Source organism: Phyllostomus hastatus, unplaced genomic scaffold, assembly GCF_019186645.2.
Source record: "Phyllostomus hastatus isolate PE091 unplaced genomic scaffold, TTU_PhHast_1.1 phas_contig_17, whole genome shotgun sequence".
NCBI lineage: Eukaryota > Metazoa > Chordata > Mammalia > Chiroptera > Phyllostomidae > Phyllostomus > Phyllostomus hastatus.
In genome coordinates, this window is record NW_025333664.1 from 18143840 (window position 1) to 18164072 (window position 20233).

The following is a 20233-nucleotide window of genomic DNA, read 5'->3' on the forward strand; positions in this document are numbered from 1 at the left end:
TTCTCCCCTGGCATGGCCTCAGCGGTACACATGTTCTGGCCATACCTCATGACGCTAGCTTGTACAATATACAGTATTTTTCTGAGCTATTGTCACATGTATTTTATGTCCCCAGTTAAAGTAGTACAGTGGCTTGACTGTACCCAGAATTCTCAAACTTTTTTTGAATTTTTTTTTAGATTTTATTTCTTTATTATTAGAGAGAGAGGAAGAGAGGGAGATAGAGAGGGAGAGAAACATCAATGTGTGGTTGCCCCTCACATGCCCCCCACCCCCCGGTGGACCTGGCCCAAAACTGAGGTATGTGCCCTGACTGGGACTCAAACCAGTGACCCCCTACTTTGCAGTCCAGCTCTCAATCCACTGAGCCACACCAGCCAGAGCAGAACATTTATTTCTTAATTGGGCTCCATTTTAAGGATGAAAACAAATAATTGAGGGATAAATGAACAAGCGAGAAGGAATTTTGTCTTCAAAATTCAAACAAGCAACTTCCTGGGGATCAAAAGAGACTGAATTTGATCATGTTGGTCACCACAGGTTCTGTCCTCCAAGCCCACCTGTTACCAGTAACATCTGGGAAAAACCCCAAGGACTACACAAATGACTCAGTCAACTTCTTAAATCTCTACTGATAAAGAAGAAAAGGCTTCATTTTAGATTTCATCAAGAAGTGAAATAAAAGGGTTCCCCCCCCCACCCCCGGCAGATTAATCCTCGGATATCTTAAAAACTCAGTTAAGAACTTGGTTAGCCCTGGCCAGGTAGCTCAGTTGGTTAAAGCATTGTCTCAATATGCTGAAGTTGCAGGTTTGATCCCGGTCAGGGCACATATAAAAATCACCCAATGAATGCATAAATAAGTGGAATAGCAAATTGATGTCTCTCTCTTTTTCTAAAAATACCAATCAATTAAAAAAGAAAGAACGAACTTGGCTAGTAAATATTTGCTCAAGTCGAACACTGCCTGCAGTAGAGCTCAGCTGCTCTTTTGCAGAAGAGACTGAGCAAGTGAGGCAGGACTCCTGACACCACGCAGTCCTTAGAAGTGCCCGATAAGTACTTCAAGTAAGGCTGGTCCATCTTGAGGAATGAAGGTGAGTGAGATTGAAAAGAAGAGGAGGCAAGAATAGAGTCCCTGGAAAGCCAGATAGGGCAGTGCAGATAGCAGCTCATCCTGATAAGCTCACAGTGCCTGCCAACGGGCAGAGAGCCAGGGAGGAGCCCTACCATCCAGCTCCTTCTCAATGGAGTCCATCCTATGCGTGACTTCGTCCTGAAGAGATTCCACGTGGGTCAGCAGGTTAAACTGCCATTGGTGCTGCGAGCTCAGCAGCCCCTCTCCGCCTCTGTCCAGCAGCTTCCGCGCAGGGGCTTCCTCTGGTAGGACCTTTTTGGAGACATATTCTCTCACCTGAGAATGCAATGACCGACATTCAAATCATTAAGTAGAGAGAGCTCCCAACCCCTTCTCCAACCAGGCAGTGTTTGAAACCATCTGAAAAACCAGTTGCAGTTTGAATATTTCAAATCTCTGTCTTCCTTTCCTCCCTCTCTCTTGGGTGCTGCTGTACCAACTGCAACTGCCTCAGGGCAGCACAGACCTGTGGCTCAGAAGGCCCCACAGCTGCTTCTCAGTTGCTGGCCCAATGCCCTAGGCCTGACGTGGGCCTCAGAGAATGGCTTCCAGAGCCCTGAGATCAGAGTATAGCAGGGCAAGTACAGACAAGAATTAGTCTGTGGCAATCAGACAAACAGGTTTTAAGTCCTAGCTCCATGTCTTTCTGAATAGGTGAACCTGGGTAAGTTATTTTACCTCTCCAAGCCTCTGTTCCCTTATGGAAGTGGTAAAATAAACTTTAAATGTTCATGCGGATGAAACAGGATCAGATTTATAAAACACATTGCTAGCCTAAAGTCAGCCTGCCACCCATGAAAGAGATGTTTAACCCTGTTTTGTTTAGACCCAATATTTTCTGATCTGTTGTTGTGTACAGATGCCTCTAGGAAATCCGCCTAGTCTTCAAGAGCAGAAACTTTTTCTGGGGTTTGTGAGCTCAACTTTTCATTCGTTCATTTGAAATAAAATAGATTCTAGCTAATATTTATTTAGAGCTTACTATATGCAAAGCCATGATGCCACAGAAGTAAAGTGACCTATCGTACCACACCGTAAATGGGGCCTCGTTCAGACTAAGAACTGGGTCTGTCTTCAAAGACTCTGTGCTTTGACTCCAAGTGTCTGGTGTCTCTAAGACCAGCCTTGCCCAGCATTGTTTTGACACTAACAAGGGCACAGGCTGAATGAGATCCAATGCCCATCCCGAGGGGCTTATACTTTAGGATGCTCCCTCTCCGCAATAAGCAGCAACATATTCAACACTAGTGATACCCACAATTCTGTGAAAATAAGTATAACAAGGGTAGAGAAGCTCTCAGATCACACTGAGAACAGGGTAGAATGAGACCAGTGAACAGTTAAGGACAACTCTAGCCAGAGGATGACACAGGGAGTTCCAGAAGAGAATAACTTAAAAAAAGAAAAATGACAAGTGGCTCTTGGGAAAACTGATGCAACTTGCAAACATTTTGACAAAACAGACTGTTTTTATGTCAGGGCTGCAAAGTTAAAAGTTCAACTAAAGCTATCATAGAATTGTACTGAAACACTTATACCTAACACCACACTTGACTCATTCTTTGCTCATGCTAAGAATTAGCACCTAGGTGCAACTATTAATTACATCAAAAAAAAAATTCATTTTCCTAACTTAGTTCCATTTATCAAGTCTCAGTGTACCCTTTTCTCCTCGCTACTTCCCACCTCTCCACCCCTACCCCCACAGACTATACTATTTTGTGGGCATTTCCCAGAACCAATGATCTTTGGTTTAAGTGGGCTCTCCTGACTTTGCACCCATTTTAACAGGAAAAGAAAAAAAAACCCCTGTGATAAGAAATTTAAATACAAATTTACAACAAACACAGTATTATAATAAATACCTTCTTCTACAGAACAATTATCCCTAGATGGAGAATTTAGAAGCACTCAGACAACTGAGTTAAGAACAACTACAAGCAAGCTACCTACCTTTGGGGAGCTGGATTTGGGGTCACTGTCCCCCTGGCTCCTGTCTTGGTCTAGAGGCCAGCCCAGGCGTGGGGAGAGGGAATCATCACCATTTTCATGGAGGGGGTTGACTGCATCATCTAGGGCAGAACCACGGGTCTCCACCACCAGCTTCTGCTCCACAGCAGGGTAATAGGCGCGGGGCTTCTGGTAGCAGTGCTCGCTGGTGATATATGACTCCTCCACAGACTGGGGCAGGGGCAGGGGCTTCTCCACCGCCCCGTTTAAAGTTCTATAGCTTGGGGCTTCCTCCTTGCTCTTGGCTTCAGCAACTTGGATCTGCCTGGAATGAGATCTCCCGTCCCCTGAGTGCTGTTTCCAAGGCTGACACCACAGCTGCAGATCAGGATGCTCCCTGCTTCTGTGGGGAGGGCAAACATGGAAAGGGCTTTGGAGTAAGTGGAACCATGGCAGGGGCTTCTCAGTTCCCAAACACTCCCAGCAGGAAGACGAGCTCCCACCTGGGCCGTCTGGTAACAAACCACCCTTTGCCAAGCAAAGGGATTGGAAATCCGTGGTCTCCTCACCTCCAGGCAAACTCCCCTATGTACACTCGCACTGAGTGGGAGGACAGAGCGGTGCTACCCTCATTTGGTCCACAGATGTGTAGAAACATGTGGGGCCTTCTGAGTGTCACAATGACAAAGGGTACTACTGGCATTTAGTTCACAAAATCTAAGGGCGCTAAACATCTTGTAATGCTTGGGATGATGCCACACAAGGAATTACCCCATGGTACAATTGTCAACAGCACCTTTCCAGCCCCAGCTGAGAAACACTGATCAGCAGGAAAGCACAAACTGAACTTCCCAGCATCTACCACACATGGGTATGGCCCCCTCCCCCACTTTACTGAAGCCTTCCTACAGAAATGGAATAGGTCATAAATACGAAGGTGTCCAATGATCTTACAGAACCCAAAATTCTGCCCCAGCTAGTGTGGCTCAGTGGATTAAGAGCTGGTCTGTGAACCAAAGGGTCACCAGTTCAATTCCCAGTCAAGGCACATGCCTGGGTTCCAGGGCCAGGTTTCCAGTTAGGAGCATGCGAGAGGCAACCACACATTGATGATTCTCTCTCTCTCCTTCTCCCTCCCTTCCCCTTTCTGTAAAAATAAATAAATAAAATCTTATAAAAAAAGATCCTAAAATTCTGCTCCCAAGAGGATGCAACTGTCCTTTCTCAGCTCTCCCACTCCAGCAATCCCCAGTATCAACGCTGCTCTTGTCCACCGGGGAAGGAGAGAAAACCACCAGCATTGTGGCAGCATGGGCCCCTGGGTCACCTCCAACAGGGTATCACAGTGTATCCCAGGAAAGGCACCCAAAAGTGCCCCTAAAATCTTACTTGCATCAAGGGAAATGCGAGTCATTGTTAACTTTGATATCTGTTAATATGGAACACAGAAGTCCCAGTACAGACCTCCTATTGCATGAAAATCGTGAAAGTCTTTGCCATCTCCCTCTTATAATTTTCACCCTCACAGCTAAGATCTGAAGCCCCAACTCCTACACTTCACACAAAGATGACCCTCGCCTTTCCTTGTAAGCCCTGTCAATCATAAAGAAGGTATGCACAGCCATGTATGCTACTTTTTAAATAACAACAGATGCTCTGAAGATACTCCCTTTTATTGTTTGCCCCGGAAATTAAATTGGCCAGGCCATTTAAGGAACAGTGTTTCTGAGGATGAAGATCCAGAGCCTGTGGCAAGAGACTATCCATGTGCACAGACAGGTTGGGGCCACCTGCCCTTCTCCCAGATCTTTTCTCCACATATAACGACTAAAAACACCTCCCTACACCCTCTTCTGAACTGCTTGGAGAAGTCAGGTTTAATTCCAGTACAAAGTCACCACTATAAAGATGAAAGATCTAAACAGGGAAATGCAAGGGACAAAGTGCCCAACTATGGGACAGGGCCAGGAGCACTGGCATTTCGGCGAGGAAAGAGAACACCCTCTGACTGATTCTGCAGATGAAAAGAAATCTAGCCACGGTCACCATCTGGAGCATCACTCGAGGATTTTTTAGGCCTTTACACAGACCACCTTCTCAACTACCTCAGTCCATTTCTGGCATCTCATTAAGAAGAAATTCCTTTGGTTTAAATGTAGTCAAGTTTTCCAAGTTTACAAAAAGTAAAGGAATAGTTACTCCTATCCAGGGCTGTCAATTGATTTCAGCTCACCTCGACAAATACTGTCACAATAGCTAACGCACCTCACAACCATCCTCCCCTTCTCTTATACCCATTCTACCCTCACTCCTGAGTTTCAGCGGGGCACATGGCCCCCTGCCTAGGCTCCCCAGCAGTTAAGTGTATCCATGAAACTGCTTGTTCCTCCTTTTTCTACTTTCCCCTTATGGGGCTTGGAGCAGAATTGAGGTACAGATGAGACTGCTTCAACCACACAGATGAGAATAATCCCAATGCAATGCCAAAGGAATAAACCTAATGCAATGCCAAAGGAATGAGACAGAAGAATCCCAAGTCCCTAAGTCCCCAGACAGAATCCTTGAGAAAGTCACCTACCTGGCCAGGACTCCTACATACCCCCTGAAACATGCATTATGTGAGAAAGAAAATTCCATTTTGTTTTAGTCTCTTTTGGGGGTCTCTGTTATAGCAGCTCAGCTTTCACCCAAACCAATATATACTCTCACTGATGTGCCCTGCAAACCAGTCCTTGTCATGCCAATACTTGAAGCCAGGCCTCTGCCCACCAGAATGCAAGAGAAAACAGACCCTCATTCTGCCATCTCAGGGTTCCGACACTCTGCCCTGCCTGATGCCCAAGAAGCCTCCAGGACTAGTCAGCACAAAGGAAACCTTGTCAGAGAGTGGCCTGTCATGGCTAACTCACTCATGGCGCTAGTTTGTCATCGTTGATGATGTCACTAAAACGGTACCCTATGGGAGAACTTAAGGAGAGATTTTTACAGAAGAGAAGCCGTCCCTGCACAGATTGTGCTAACACCATAAGAAAATTTATGGAACTGCTGAGGAAAGGCAGCTAGAAAGGTTAGAACAAGTACTTGGCAGGAGCCAGGACCTGAGTTCTAGTCTTGGCCCTGGAAAACGTGGAGGACGGCTGCCCCACTCAAGGCTCAGTTGCCCTGTTTGGTAAAGAGGGGGAGGTTATAAAAGCCAACAGACTCCAACAAGAGCTGCTTATCTTTCTCAGAGTTTACATAAACTTGGGTCACCTGACATGCAGAATGCAGCCACAGAAGGGAATTCACACTCAATTTAACTACAGACTCTGGCAACTAAAAGTCAGAAATCCAGCTCTGAAAGGCTTAAAACTTTTCTGTATAAGCAAACCATCAAGGGACATATTTATTGAGCAACCTCTATGCTAGAGAGCAGGCTTGCCAACAACGCCTCTTCCAACAGCTTTCAATTTTACTCTGCTTACCAGTCAAGGTTTAGAATGATAAATAAAATGTGGTGCCATACACAATGAAATATTATTCAACCTTACAGAGATAGGAAATTCAATACACACTACCAAATAGATGAACCTTGAGGACATTACACTAGGTGAAATGAGTAAGTCATAAAAAGACAGGACCCCACTGACATGAGGTACCCAAAGCAGTCAAATTCATAGGGACGGGAAGTAGAATGCTGGCTGCCAGGGGTTGGGCAGAAGGGAAATGGAGTGGAGTTATTTAACGGGTAAAAAGTTTCCATTTTACAAGATGAAAAGAGTTCTGGAGATTGTTTGTACTTACCACTGCTGAACTGTACACTGAAAAAACGGTTAAGAGAGTAATTTTTTTATTATGTATATCTTAAATATTTATTTATTTTTACAGAGTAGGGAAGGGAGGGAGACAGACAGGGAGAAACATCGATGTGAGAGGGAAACATTGACTGGTTGCCCTTGTATACGCCTGGTTGCCGACTGGGATGTGCCCCAACTTCGGACCGAACCCATAACCCATGCACGTGTCCGGACCAGGAATCAAACTGGTGACCATTCACCTTATGGGACAATCAACTGAGACACTCTAGTCAGAGCTATCTTACCACAGTTTAAAAAATGAAAACAAAACCTTTAGAATCGACACCAAAACAAAAACAATCTAAACTATAAATACCCATGCTGTATCTTGACTGTGATGGAGACTGCAAGAATGTATACATTTGTCAAAACTCAATGAACACTTAAAAAATAGATGAACTTAATTTATGTAAATATACTTCAATAAAGTTGATTTTTTTAAAAAATGTTTTACCCTGGCTGGTGTAGCTCAATGGACTGAGCGCAGGCCTGCAAACCAAAGGGTCGCTGGTTCGATGCCCAGTCAGGGCACATGCCTCAATTGCAGGCCAAGTCCCCGGTTGGGGGTGTATGAAAGGCAACCACACACACCGATGTTTCTCTCCCTCTCTTTCTCCCTCCCTTCCCCTCTCTATAAAAATAATAAATAAAAATCTTTTTAAAAAATGTTTCATAACTGAACATTTTTAGTAAGGTCATCTGTCTTGATTTTGTAGCTTTCCAAATTCTCAAATCTATCCCCATGCCAGGCCATGCCAAATCAGACATGTCCCCAAAGCTACAGGTGCCACACTTACTGCAAGATGCTCATCTTGAGCTGCAGGCCGTGCAGAACCTCGATCACTCTCTGCACATCCCCAAGAAGCTGGTGCGTGGCCACAATCTTCTTGGCATTCTGGTGGGAGTAGTTCTCTTCTAAAAATGCCAGGCCATGCATATGTCCCCTAGTCAACCACTCCTTGTCATACCAGTACTTTAAGCCAGGCCTCTGACCTAAAATAGTGAATGACAAAGAGAGTTAATGCTTGGCCTGGAGGAAACCGTATTATTTCACCATTGTACAATTATCACACAAAGGATTGGAAGGATGGGTTGGTGTGTCCATTATTTTCATTTATTCATCCAAAATACATTTACTTGGCACCTACGATATTCTAGGCTGTCTAGTAAGTGTTAGGGACAAGATAGTAAGAAATGTAAGTTTCCTGATCTCCACGAAATGTCCAAAGGTGCAGTGGGAACTGGAATATCTCTTTAAATTTAAGTCCTACCATCCCCTCTCCTATTTAAACCTGAAAAGACATTCCACTGCACATGGTAGAAACCCAAAGCCCTAACTCTGGCCTACTGAGGCTTGTAAGACAGGCTACTTTCTGCCCTCTTGGCCCCACCCTTACAGTGGCCTCCTTTCAGTTTATGCAACATATCAAGTTCTTTCTGGTCTAGGGTCTCTGCTTTAGCACACACTCTGTCTGGCACACTATTCCCAAGGCCTTTGCAAGACCAACTCCTCACCACTGCTCCTCAGAGAGGCCTTTTGTCATCTCCCAAAGTAAGACAGCCTCTTCAATGCCCCTTAGCTGTTCTCTGATCGGTTTCACCTTCCACCCCCACCCCATAGTAGTCATCCCTATCTAACAAGTTCTAGTTCATCTGACTTATTTTGACATCTGTTTCTAGTCCCAGCTCCACTAAGCCAAAAGGATAGTAACAATCTTGTTCAAGGTTGTATTCCCAGTGCCTGGCAAAATGCACCTTGAATGGATTCATAAAATGGCTAGAATCCCCAGGTGCCCCTCCAACAGCCAACCACCACTGAACTAAGTAATGACCAGGCTCCCTCCCTTCTCTAGACCTCCACCCATCTGGTCTGGCAGATGACCTGGATGGCTTCAGTGGTCTCGTCCATCACAGGGACTCTTAAGAAGGACTAAAAACATGACACCACGTGACTTGGCAGCGTTTCTAGCTCCAGAAGCCCAGGGAACGACTTTTAGACTGTTGTTTCCCTCTCAATATCCAGTAATAACCTAAATAATCCCTATCAAGGTCCTGGCTTTACCAAGACTCATGGTAGGAACGCACCATGATTCTGTTAAAAGCATCTGTAAGTAACCTTTAACTCTGTTCGGTTAAACTTCTGGCGCAAGATATTGCAAAGTGCAACTGAGTCTACAAACACAACAGACACCGAGTTCTCAATTCAAGGAGAAATCTATTCACAGTCTTGGCAATTAGAGTTATTAAAGAGAGTATAAAGGGGGTAAATGGTAATGGAAAAAAATACAATAAAAATAAACTATTAAAAAGTAAGTTCAGAAAGTGTACAGGAATTGATGAAGAACGTGTGTATGATTTCTAAAAAGACAAAAGTAAAGGGAAAGAATGGGAGACAATGAAGTAGATAAAAGAGATTTTTAAACAGTGCCTTAAGGAGCCCCTCTGAAATCTCAGAGGCAGCTGCTGCAAGAAGCCACCTGAACAGGATTCAGAGCAGCGTTGTTTTTCCAAGACAAAAGTTAGAGACACTGGTTTTCATCTTCTGTCATGTCCACTCTGGGCCTGTATTTTCTTACCTGTCAAATGCTGGGGCTAAACTAAGTGGTCTCTGAGATTCTGCACATCAAAAATACTCTATGACTCATAGATGAACCTTCTGACCATATTCTTTCCTTGAGATAAAGGGAAAAACAGAAGCAGATTCCTCTCTGTCTATGGTCTAATCTAACACAAGGAGACAGAGTGTCACAAACAGAAGTTATCAGGCCCTGAGGGGACCTACCTGCTGGAAAATGAACTGTGGTGGCCAGCTCCACCCTACACAACCAGCAAAATTAAGAGATTTGGCCCTGAAAACCAGTTCTAATTCCAATTTGCTTCACGAGATTATTTAGGAAAGTCATTCACATCTATTACATCGATTTCTTTCTCACTAGCTAAAATGGAAGTAGGCGTTCCTACCAGGCCCCTCACAGGACTAAAAGGAGTAACAGAAGCAGAGGTTCTCAAGCATTGTCTAGGCAAAGGAGATCAAGGGACTGGAGCTGAGGGGAGACGTTACAGGTGGTGAAGGGAGAAGATGTTACCACCCTGCTGACAGCAAGACAAGAACAACAGATTTATAATCTACCCCTAAGACTTCTCTGAAAAGGGGCACCCAAGAGCTACAGGCCAGCCTGGTGGCCATGGAACAATGAAATTAACTGACCCTGCTAAGGCATTAACTCACTGCTTTAGGTGGCAGGTGGGCTCTTCGAAACCACACCTTTCCCTTTCCCCTCAAGGGCGCATCTCCTTCCCTGGTGCCAAGGAAGCAATGGAGGGCAGATGCCACCAGAGGGAGCAGTGGCAGGTTTCCAACCCCCGACCAGTCCCTAAAAGCCAAGGACAGAGTCCACACCCTCATGAACTCTCAGGAAAAGGAGAGTTCTGAAACTGGAACGACACAGAGAAGATTAGCATGGCCTTTACACAAGGATGACATGCAAATCTGTAGAGCATTTCATAGTTTTTATAGAGTCACGCAAGGTGAGTTAGTTCTAGAGATTGGTTGTATAACACAGCTTCATTCATACACAATACTGTACCGTATACTTAAAATGTAAAGAAGGTATATCTCACATTACATAACATTTACAATAAAAAATAAATAAATCTAGCTCAAGGCCAGCTCTTCCACTGGGCGAACCTTTTCACACAAAGTCTCTTACTGCTAAGCTCAGGGAAGCTGGCCACCAGGTGAGTGAACGACAGGGTGAGAGAAGCCAGAGTCCAGCCGATGCTGAAGAATGAGTCTCAAGACCACGGACACTTGGGCTGCTTCACAACCAGCTGTGCCAGGGAAAAGGCTACATACTGTTAATATCCCTGACTCCAGAAATCTCTACCTGGAGGGTCTTGGCAAACATAACAGGTGTATTTCTCAGGCACATTTTCTTCCAGTAATCCCATGCAGACCCCATGCTGCCAGCACTGGCACTCTTCACACTGTTAGAATTAAAGAAGCAATACAAATTAAACTCAGAAGATATCCTCTGTCCAAAAATAAGACCCACCCGTGAGGGGAGGGGACGGCGGGAGGTAGAAGAAGAGGGGGGAGAGAGCACCCACAACCGACTTATACAGGTGTGGGGCTGCAACCATTCACCTAGACCTCTGCTGGCCAGTATGAGCCGCCTGTGGCTCCTTACATTTGCGTTAACAAATTAAGTTAAAAATTCTGTTATTTAGTCCCACTCGCCACATCTTAAGTGCTTAATAGCCGCACAAAGCTAGTGGCAACTGTACTGAACAACACAGATGAAGAACATTTAGATTCATTAACAATGCTGGTCTGTAAACATGGTTTTCACTCTCATTTCTAGAGGCTTAAACTTTTCTGACCTTTTGGACAGAGGAAAAATTGCTGAAGTACTTAGAGTAAGGCTAACTTGCAATGACAAAAACCTGAGTTTGCATTCTGGCTCAGATATTCATTAGCTCTGTGACCTTGCAGGGGTCACTTCTGCACCCTGGCAAAATGGGATACTATCAGTTCCCCATCTGCAAAATGGGATACTATCCTACCAACCAAGTGGGCTATTTATGAAAAACCAATGGGTTATGTATAAAAATTCCTATCTCACAACTTTAACTATTAAGAGCCCAGAACTACTACTAATGGGCAATCTAATTCCACTTTGATATCTCCTGAAGTAACCATGTGCTAGCACTTCGCATTTATTTTCTCTAAACCTTACCAAAGGTCACACAGCTGAAGTGAGGCAAAGGTGGATCAGAACACAAGCCAGGCAAACTGCAAAGCTAGTTCTTTTAACCCCTAAGCCTCACTGCTTTCCTTGGGTAAAAGGGGAGGTGGGGAGAGGGAGGAGAGGGAGGTGAAGGAGGCGCAGGAGATACAAAGGGAAAAGAAAGGAGCAGACAACGAGGGCAGCATTGGGAGACCTGTGGAAAGTAAGCCTGGAGACCAAGGGCCCAGAGGAGGAATTGAAGGAGGAAAAGCAGATGTCTAAAGAAATACTAAGATAGTTCAAGCAATTCCAAACCAGGGCCCCAAACCTTTAAGTACCCAACTAAATGAATAGCTCTGGAAGGTACAGAGTGAGCTTCCTGACATGGCCTTGAGGATGGGTCACCAGCCTGGCCACAAAGAGACTAAAAGTCTGAAGTTCAGACAATCTTCAGCCACTTGGAGTCAGACAGTCTCTGCATGAAGAGGGCTTTTGTGGGCAGATAGAAACCCTCTAGGGAGATGATCATTTTGGAATCAATGGGGGCAGAGCTAGAAGAGAAACTTCAGATTAAGATCTGATCCAGATTTTTCCATTTCCAATGAGAAAACTAAAGCTTAGAGAGAAAGTAGAGTGTATAGCAACAAAGGTAGTTAGCACAAAAAAGTCTAGCAATTAGAATGAAAGTCTCTCTCCAATGAGTTTGTAAGTGTCTTGAAACTAAGATTCACCACAATTGAATCAAATACAGCCAAGATGAAAATTTCAAAATAGCTTTCCTCACGTGAGTCTGGCTAACATGAATTATTCATTTTTTAAAAATACATTTTATTGATTTTTAGAGAGAGGGGAAGGGAGGGAGAAAGAGAGTGAAAGAAACATCAATGTGCAGGAGAAACATCAAGTGGTTGCCTCTCGCATGCCCCCAGCTAGGACCTGGCCCACAATCCAGGCATGTGCCCTGACTGGGAATCAAACCCGCAACCTTTCAGTTCATAGGTTGGCACTTAACCCACTAGCCAGGGCCACTATTCATTTTGTAAAAAGTTTGAATTTAGAAATGAACAAGAATAACATAAAAGATAAAATATCTAAGAATCTAAAACAATTTAAGAATAAAAATACCTAAGACTGTCTAAGAATAAAATATGCAAGATCTCTATAAAGAAAAATTTAAAATACTATTTGAGAGATGCAGAGCCTTAAGCCAATGGTAAGGTGCACCTTATTCCTGGATAGATAGCAAGAGTGGGGTACGGCATTGGGGCAAATGCGTAGCCATAGTCCTCATCTTTTTATCCTACCTGGATAAATTCCAGGTAGATCAAATATTTACATGGTTTTTTTTAAAAAAAAATGAAACCCAGCCCTGGCTGGTGTAGCTCAGTGGATTGAGCGCGGGCTGCAAACCAAAGTGTCCCAGGTTCGATTCCCAGTCAGGGTACATGCCTGGGTTGCAGGCCATGACCCCCAGCAACCGCACATTGATGTTTCTCTCTCTCTCTCTCTCCCCTCCCCCGCTTCCCTCTCTAAAAATAAATAAAATCTATAAAAAAATGAAACCCCCAAAATACCATAAGAAACCATGAGAATTCTTTTATTAACATTTCTATAAACTTTTACAAACTTCCAAATAGAAAGCAACTATTATTCAAATCTCAGAAGCCATAAAGAAAAGTTTAATATATTTGACCTCAGAAAAACAAAAAATCTGTAAGAGAAGCCAGAAAACAGATGGCAGAGTAAGAATGTGAATACAAACATTTGTAATTGTTCATTTGTAACAACCAATACAAAAACACATCTACAAAAAAGCCTATACAAAAGAGCAGCAAAAAGACCAAGCATTCAACAGAAAAATGAAGAACATGAACAAAGAAAAAAACCTAATTCTTAAGTAAAAAGATGTTCAAATCAACCCTTAAAAGAATAAATGTAAAGTAACTTGAGTTAATATAAATTAATGTGAAATAAAAGCAGACTAATAATATGCATAACACAGTATTTCTAGGTTTGGGGATTACATGTAAACATCAATCGACTTTTTATACTTTTACGTACTGTCTGAAGTTTTTATAACATTTACTACCATCATCATAAAAGTGTTATTCTTATGAAAAACTGTTTATAGAGCATAATTCTCATTTATATGTGCATGTGTATGTGTGTATTCCAAAATATTAACAGTGGTCATCCATGGGTAAAAATAATCTGGGTGATTGCTTTTTTTTCTTATGATTTTATTTATTTTTTTTGAGAGATGGAGAGTGAGAAAAAAAGGGAGAAAAACACCAATGTGAGAAACATCGATCAGCTGCCTCTAGCACACGCCTCAACCAGAGACTGGGTCAACAATCCAGGCATGTGCAATGACAAGGAATGGAACTGCTGACCTTTGACTTTGTGGTATGACACCCAACCAACTGAGCCACACAGGTCAGGGTTCTGGGTGATTCTTGTTTTCTAGTTTGTGATTTTCTGCATTTCCCAAATGCTACAATTATGAAATGTTTAAAACTTATTTTAAAATAAATAACAAAATGACCCTGGCTGGTGTAGCTCAGTGGACTGAACGTGGGCTGTGAACCAGACATCGCAGGTTTGATTCCCAGTCAGGGCACATGCCTAGGTTGCAGGCCACGGCCCCCAGCAACCGCACATTGATGTTTCTCTCTCTCTCTCTTTCTCCTTTCCTCCCCTCTCTATAAATAAATAAATAAATAAATAAATCTTTAATAAACAAACAAATAACAAAATGGCTATAGACTATTTTTTCACTTAAAGAGCAAAGGTAAAAAAGTTTAATAGCATAGTGTATACTAACAAGGATGCCTGGCATGAATTCTTTGGTATTGCCTCCAGGGAGGTTTATATAATATTGTTATTACAAATAGCAATATTTATTAAACTTACAAATGCAATACTCTTTAGCCCAGGAATTCCACTTCCCAAATTAGGATCCACAGGTATATTTATACAAAATTATTCATTACATCACTGTAATGATTAGAAACAATCTAAATGTCCATTAATAAGGGAAAGGTTAAATAAATTACCATCTATGCATTATGTAATCATAAAAAAAGAATAGGGGAGCTTTTTATATTTGAAAATGAAATGGTCTTCAACTTATATATATTGTTATATAAAAAAATCTTGAAAATACTACATCTAAGACACTACTTTTTAAAAAATGCTGGTTGCAGACATGTGAATATACTCAATGCCTATTCATTTAATGCCTCATACACTTAAAAATGATTAAAATGGTAAATTTTGTTTGTATAATTTACCACCAAAAACAGAAGAATGAAGAGAATATATTTGTTATTGCTTGTTTAGCTACAGACTGTGGAATGACACACAAGACGAGGAGGGCTGCCTCTAGTGTAGGGCAGCTGACACTGACAGGATGGCAGTAAGACTTTTCTCTGTATATCTAAGCATACTTTTCAGACTTTGAACTATGCAAATGCCTTAGCTAGCAACAGATAAATAATATAAATTTTAGAACAAAACTTTTAACATGGGCTTCTTGTTAAAACTGCTATATAATTTATACTGTGGTTTGGCACCTAGTATATATGTATTGCTCTAGGGCAAAGGTCAGCAAACTACAGCCCACAGGCCAAATCCAACTGGAATCCTGCTTTTATAAATAAAGTATTTTATGAACATGCTCATTCATTTCACATATATACTTGCCTACAGCTGCTTAGGGCAGGGCTGAGTAGTTGCAAGACACCATATGGTCCTCGAGGCCTAAAATGTTATCTGATCCTATTAGAAAATGTTTGCCAAAACCTAGTCTATAATAATTAAAATAATTTAAGTATCAAATGGGTTTTCTGATGTTCATTTTCAACGTGGTATCCAGATTTCTCAAACGTTCAAAATTACTAAGTAGACTTTAACCTCCCAAGTGATTTGAATTAGTAGTGGTAAATAAATTCAAATAATATATTTGAGTAATGTTGATATCAATCAAATAATGAAAACTATCTAAGAAAATTATTTCTCTAAAGTAATATACATATTATAGGGAATAAACTAAATGTATTCTAGGGTTGTATAAATTATCAATGTAAATTAAAATTTTCTTTTAAGAAAAAATTATTTGAACCTTCCTAGATGATGAATGAATTTTAAAAGTTTAAAATGTATTTGATCCAGTTAGCTCCCTCTAAATTTATGAATGCCTTTTGCTAAAAGTCCTGAGTGGAAAATGTACACTGCTCATAATGACAGGGAAAGTCAGAAACTGTCCCTCCACAACACAAAGCCAGCTGGACAGCAAGTGGATAGCAGGAAAAGTCTACAGCAAAACCAAAGGGGTTCTGAAGTGAGCTCATCATCACCACAGTGCCAGACAGGAAGCCACAGTGTTGAGCTGAGCTGGGAGGAGGTCATGTAGAGCCTGGGAAGCACATGGAAGTCAGTTCCGGGCTCTACCATAACAGCTGGTATGCCTCAATAGCTACAAACTTAGTTTCTTCCTATAGTACAGAATGGCACACCAAGCTCTACCTCCCAAACACCCTGTGATCCTTGCTACTTATAGAAAAATGGAGAAAGAAACACAGTGGATTAGCACTGTGTCCCATACTGATAGGCCAGAATAGCCTTGCCAGAGTGGCCTTCATCACTCACCCACTAAAGGCTCCTATGGACAAATGAGGACCAGATCAGCTTCCAAGGCCCAGAACTGAGCACATACATGCAAACATACAGTATAAAAACTAACAATCTCCAACATTCTCTTAAAAACCAAACTTAAAAAAATGCATACTCAAACATGTTCTGAGCTTAATGTTAAGACAACAGAGCCCACCAGTACACATAATTCTGTATTTCTGGGTTAGGTCAGCAGTATGTTGTCCTTGGAACAAAGCTTTTCCTCCCACTTCTGATTAATCAAAGTGACTACACAGTATATTGTTTAGAAAAACTCACCCAAACAAAGGCCACAAGCATTAGGCTTATCTCACAAAAAGAGAAAAATAATTGAGCCATTGAAATGCTCTAAGCTGGCAACTGTCACTCACAACCCTGACTGCATATCAGAATTCATAGAAATAGGCCCACCATTCACATTTCTGAACTCAGAAGTGAGAATTATCCATTTAGAACTTTCTACACTATTTTTTTACCTTTATACATTTTGGACTCTGAAAAGAGTCCATTAGGAAGGGGGGTTCTATGCTTACCAAGTTTGAAAACCACTGACCTAAGGCATACTTGAGGTCATAAACATCAGACAATACTTGAGACCATTTATGTACCCAGAATTCCCAGAGATTACCATAAAGGCTATTCCAAAGGGAAGAAAATCCCAAAGAATCCTGACCAATGTAACCACGACTTACTTTAAAAACTCAGGTTTCCTGTACAGCCAGGCAGCTGCCAAGACATTTATGACAGCCCTTGGAGGCAGCCAGACAGGAGATACCTCCGCCAGAACTGAGATTAAGAGAAGAGAAGGACCAGAGGCAGGGAGGCGCTGGCCAGTGAGTTTCCCCAAGCAGACAGGAAGGCCCACCCCACAGGTGCACATCCCAGAGAAGGAAACGACAGATACAAATGTCAAGGGGAAAAAGAACAAGAAATAGACAAGTGATAAAACTGGCCTCCATTTCTTTAGGCCACAAAGGAATTTTATCTCAGAGAAAAGGTATGGGTCCACAGGAAGATGCACTGCCATTCCAGAAAGCTGGGGCCCTGCTGTTCAAATCCTCACTGTGTGACCACAGGCAAGGCCCTTCCCATCTGTGGGTCCCAGCTGCCCCAAGCAGAGCAAGAGAGGTTTAGACTCAATGATCCCTTGAGGCCTCGCTTCTTCTATTAATAGGCTATTTACACCAGCCTGAGATTCAGAGGAAGCTAACCCAAAAAGCAAAGCTCAATCTGTTGCTGAAAATACTATCAGGGGCTGCTGATGTGACTTATTTTTACTGGCCTCTAACTGTAGTCCCTCAAAATTCCCTCCAAGGACCAGCTTGTGCCTCTCTATTACCTGTCTCCTGGAAGCTCTACCTACCTGAATCATAAAGTCATTTTCCTCCTGAATCTCACAGATGCAGCGGACCACTTCAAAATCATAGCGGTCATCCCCTTCGAGCTCCTCATCCGGGTTGGTGGTCACATCGACGTCTTGGCCATATTCCTCATCGCTCCAAAGAAAGCTCTCAGAAGAGGATTCACTCACATTATCCTCCTCTGAGAGGAAAGGGAAAACAATTAGTCACCATTTCAAATTATGCTATGAAATTTTAGAAATCCTAGACTGTCAAGAGTAACAGCCCGAACAATGTACGCTGCCTAGCAGCAACCTAAACAACTATTTCCTCATTTTACTGGAGAGAAGCCCAAGGTCACAAAACTCATTGGCAGAGAAGCTGCAGCTCCTCATGAACCACACAGATCATCATCCCTAATGATTCACGTGTGTTCTTCAACCTCACCCCATCCAGCCAGAACCAGGCTTATAGCCAAGTCTGTATCCAGAGCCACCTTTAAAACTCTTGTAGACGTGGGGAATGAGGTAGGGGCAGATTCCACAGATAATCAGAACTAAAATCACAAGGTCTTAGAGCCTAATTAGTTATAATTACAGCTAACCTTTACTGATCACCTATTGAGCAGACACTGTTCTAAGTACTTTACGCATAGTTATTAACTCCTTTCAAACTCACAATCGCCCTACAAGGGGAATCCTCAAATCTGACTCAGATTTGCATGAGCAACCAGATTAGATGCAGAGGCCATCAAATAAGAAATGGAGGAACTGGGGGCTGGTGAGCAAGGGATGGGGGATAATGGATATAGTTGTAGACACACTGGCTTGAAGTACCTGAAGACCGAAGGTAGAAAGAAATTCAAGGAAGGCACAGTTAATGGCCTTCATTTCATTTGATGTACTTACTTTAAAAACATAACAGATTATACTTGCAGAGGGCCTGGGGAGTACATCACAGCATCAACATAAATCCAGTCTTGTCAGGCTAAGTGCTGTACAATTGATCAAGCCAGAAGAGAGCCTCCTTACCCGATGCTTTCACTTTCCCTTTGTGGTTTCCAGATTCTGAGCCATGGAGCTGCGGGCTCATATGGACCCCGGGCTTGTGTGAGGACCCACACCTAGTGACAGCAAATGCCTTGGGTGGAGAAGGCTCCTGGGAGGTGTCACTGATCTCCTCACTGCACGGACATTCTGCAAGAACAAGATCGGAATGGCATTAGCAGCCCCAGACATCATCGGGGCATCTCAGAACCAACCCCATCCAACCAACATCTCTGCTTTTCATAAAATGTGTCATTCCTTTAGCTCCCAAGATTGAAAACACTGATTTCTCTTTTAAAACCAACATCTCTGTGAGGGCTAGACACACACTTTTCAAGAAGTGAATCCTTTCCTGAGAGGGTTCAGAGATGTGAACAGTCCATTACCTGTATACCCTCTGCTACTTTGATGCTTCCCTATGCACTGTCCTACGACAGGGCATACTGGCCAATGAAGCAAGAAGGGACAGCTTTGCAAAATGCCAATGTGTCCTTGTAACTCCCAGGATGAGTGTGCTCCTCCCCTGCCAGGGCTGAGCCCACTGGCTCCAGTAAAGGCCTGCTGGCCCTTCCTCTCCACCACACAGGCTCAGAGGCCAGGACTCAGGAAAAAGCAAACCCCTGGCCCACCCATGGGGTAAAGGAAACCCCCAGTGAACCTCACAGGAAAAATTACCAGGTTTGGTTTTCTTTTTCTTTTTCTTTTTCTTCTTTGGCTTCACTCTCACAAACTCTTTGAATTTCTTCTCTTTATTCTTTTCCTTGTCTTTTGCAGCTAGAATTAAATACAAGTGTTAAGTACTGGCATTCTAATATTTTGTTGTAAACTCTGGAGTGTTTATTTTTTTTAAAGATTTTATTTATAATTTTTAGAGAGAGGGGAAGGGAAGAAGAAAGAGTGGGAAACATCCATGTGTGGTTGCCTCTCCAGTGCCCCCTACTGGGGACATGGCCTGCAACCTAGGCATGTGCCCTGACAGGGAATCGAACCAGCAACCCTTTGATTTGCAGGCCCATGCTCAATCCACTGAGCTATACCAGCCAGGGGCTGGGGTGTTTATTCTTAAGTTAGCAAGCATGTCCAATGTGGAGAAAATGAATGGCAGAACTCTGGGCCTGGTTCTGCCTGGTTCTGCCCTCAGGACTCTGGAGCCCCTTCCCCATCACCTTCTGTAGAACAACTAGAATCTCTTCTTTTTAAGATTTTATTTATTTATTTTCAGAGAGGGAAGGGAGAGAGAGAGAGAGAGAGAGAGAGAGAAACATCAATGTGCGGTTGCTGGGGGTTATGGCCTGCAACCCAGGCATGTACCCTGGCTGGGAATCGAACCTGGGACACTTTGGTTCCCAGCCCGAGCTCCATCCACTGAGCTACGCCAGCCAGGGCTGAATCTCTTCTTTTTATCCTCATTCTCTGAACACAAAGGGAAGAGAGAAGCCTTCAGAGGCACGCTCTGGCCTCTGGCTGAAGACTGTGAAGTCGTGTGGCCTGAGGTGGCAGAGGTCACAGGGACAGTTGT

At 43.0% G+C, this 20233-nt stretch overlaps 1 protein-coding gene and 1 non-coding gene across 3 annotated transcripts in view; one reads left to right on the forward strand and one right to left on the reverse strand.

Annotated features, from left to right (window-relative positions):
* The window catches only part of PHF20 (PHD finger protein 20), a 100033-nt gene that overhangs the window by 5436 nt on the left and 74364 nt on the right, over nucleotides 1–20233 (reverse strand). For both annotated transcript variants that reach the window (XM_045832928.1, XM_045832927.1), the window contains 7 exons: nucleotides 19390–19488; nucleotides 18700–18864; nucleotides 17692–17870; nucleotides 10812–10911; nucleotides 7722–7917; nucleotides 3092–3491; nucleotides 1231–1414 (listed from right to left, as the gene is read on the reverse strand). In XM_045832928.1, coding sequence (XP_045688884.1) covers nucleotides 1231–1414; nucleotides 3092–3491; nucleotides 7722–7917; nucleotides 10812–10911; nucleotides 17692–17870; nucleotides 18700–18864; nucleotides 19390–19488 — 1323 coding nt within the window. The remainder of the gene's footprint in view (nucleotides 1–1230; nucleotides 1415–3091; nucleotides 3492–7721; nucleotides 7918–10811; nucleotides 10912–17691; nucleotides 17871–18699; nucleotides 18865–19389; nucleotides 19489–20233) is intronic.
* LOC123815450 lies at nucleotides 10334–10437 on the forward strand. Its single transcript, XR_006785107.1, has one exon. It is a non-coding gene; the product is annotated as a U6 spliceosomal RNA (small nuclear RNA).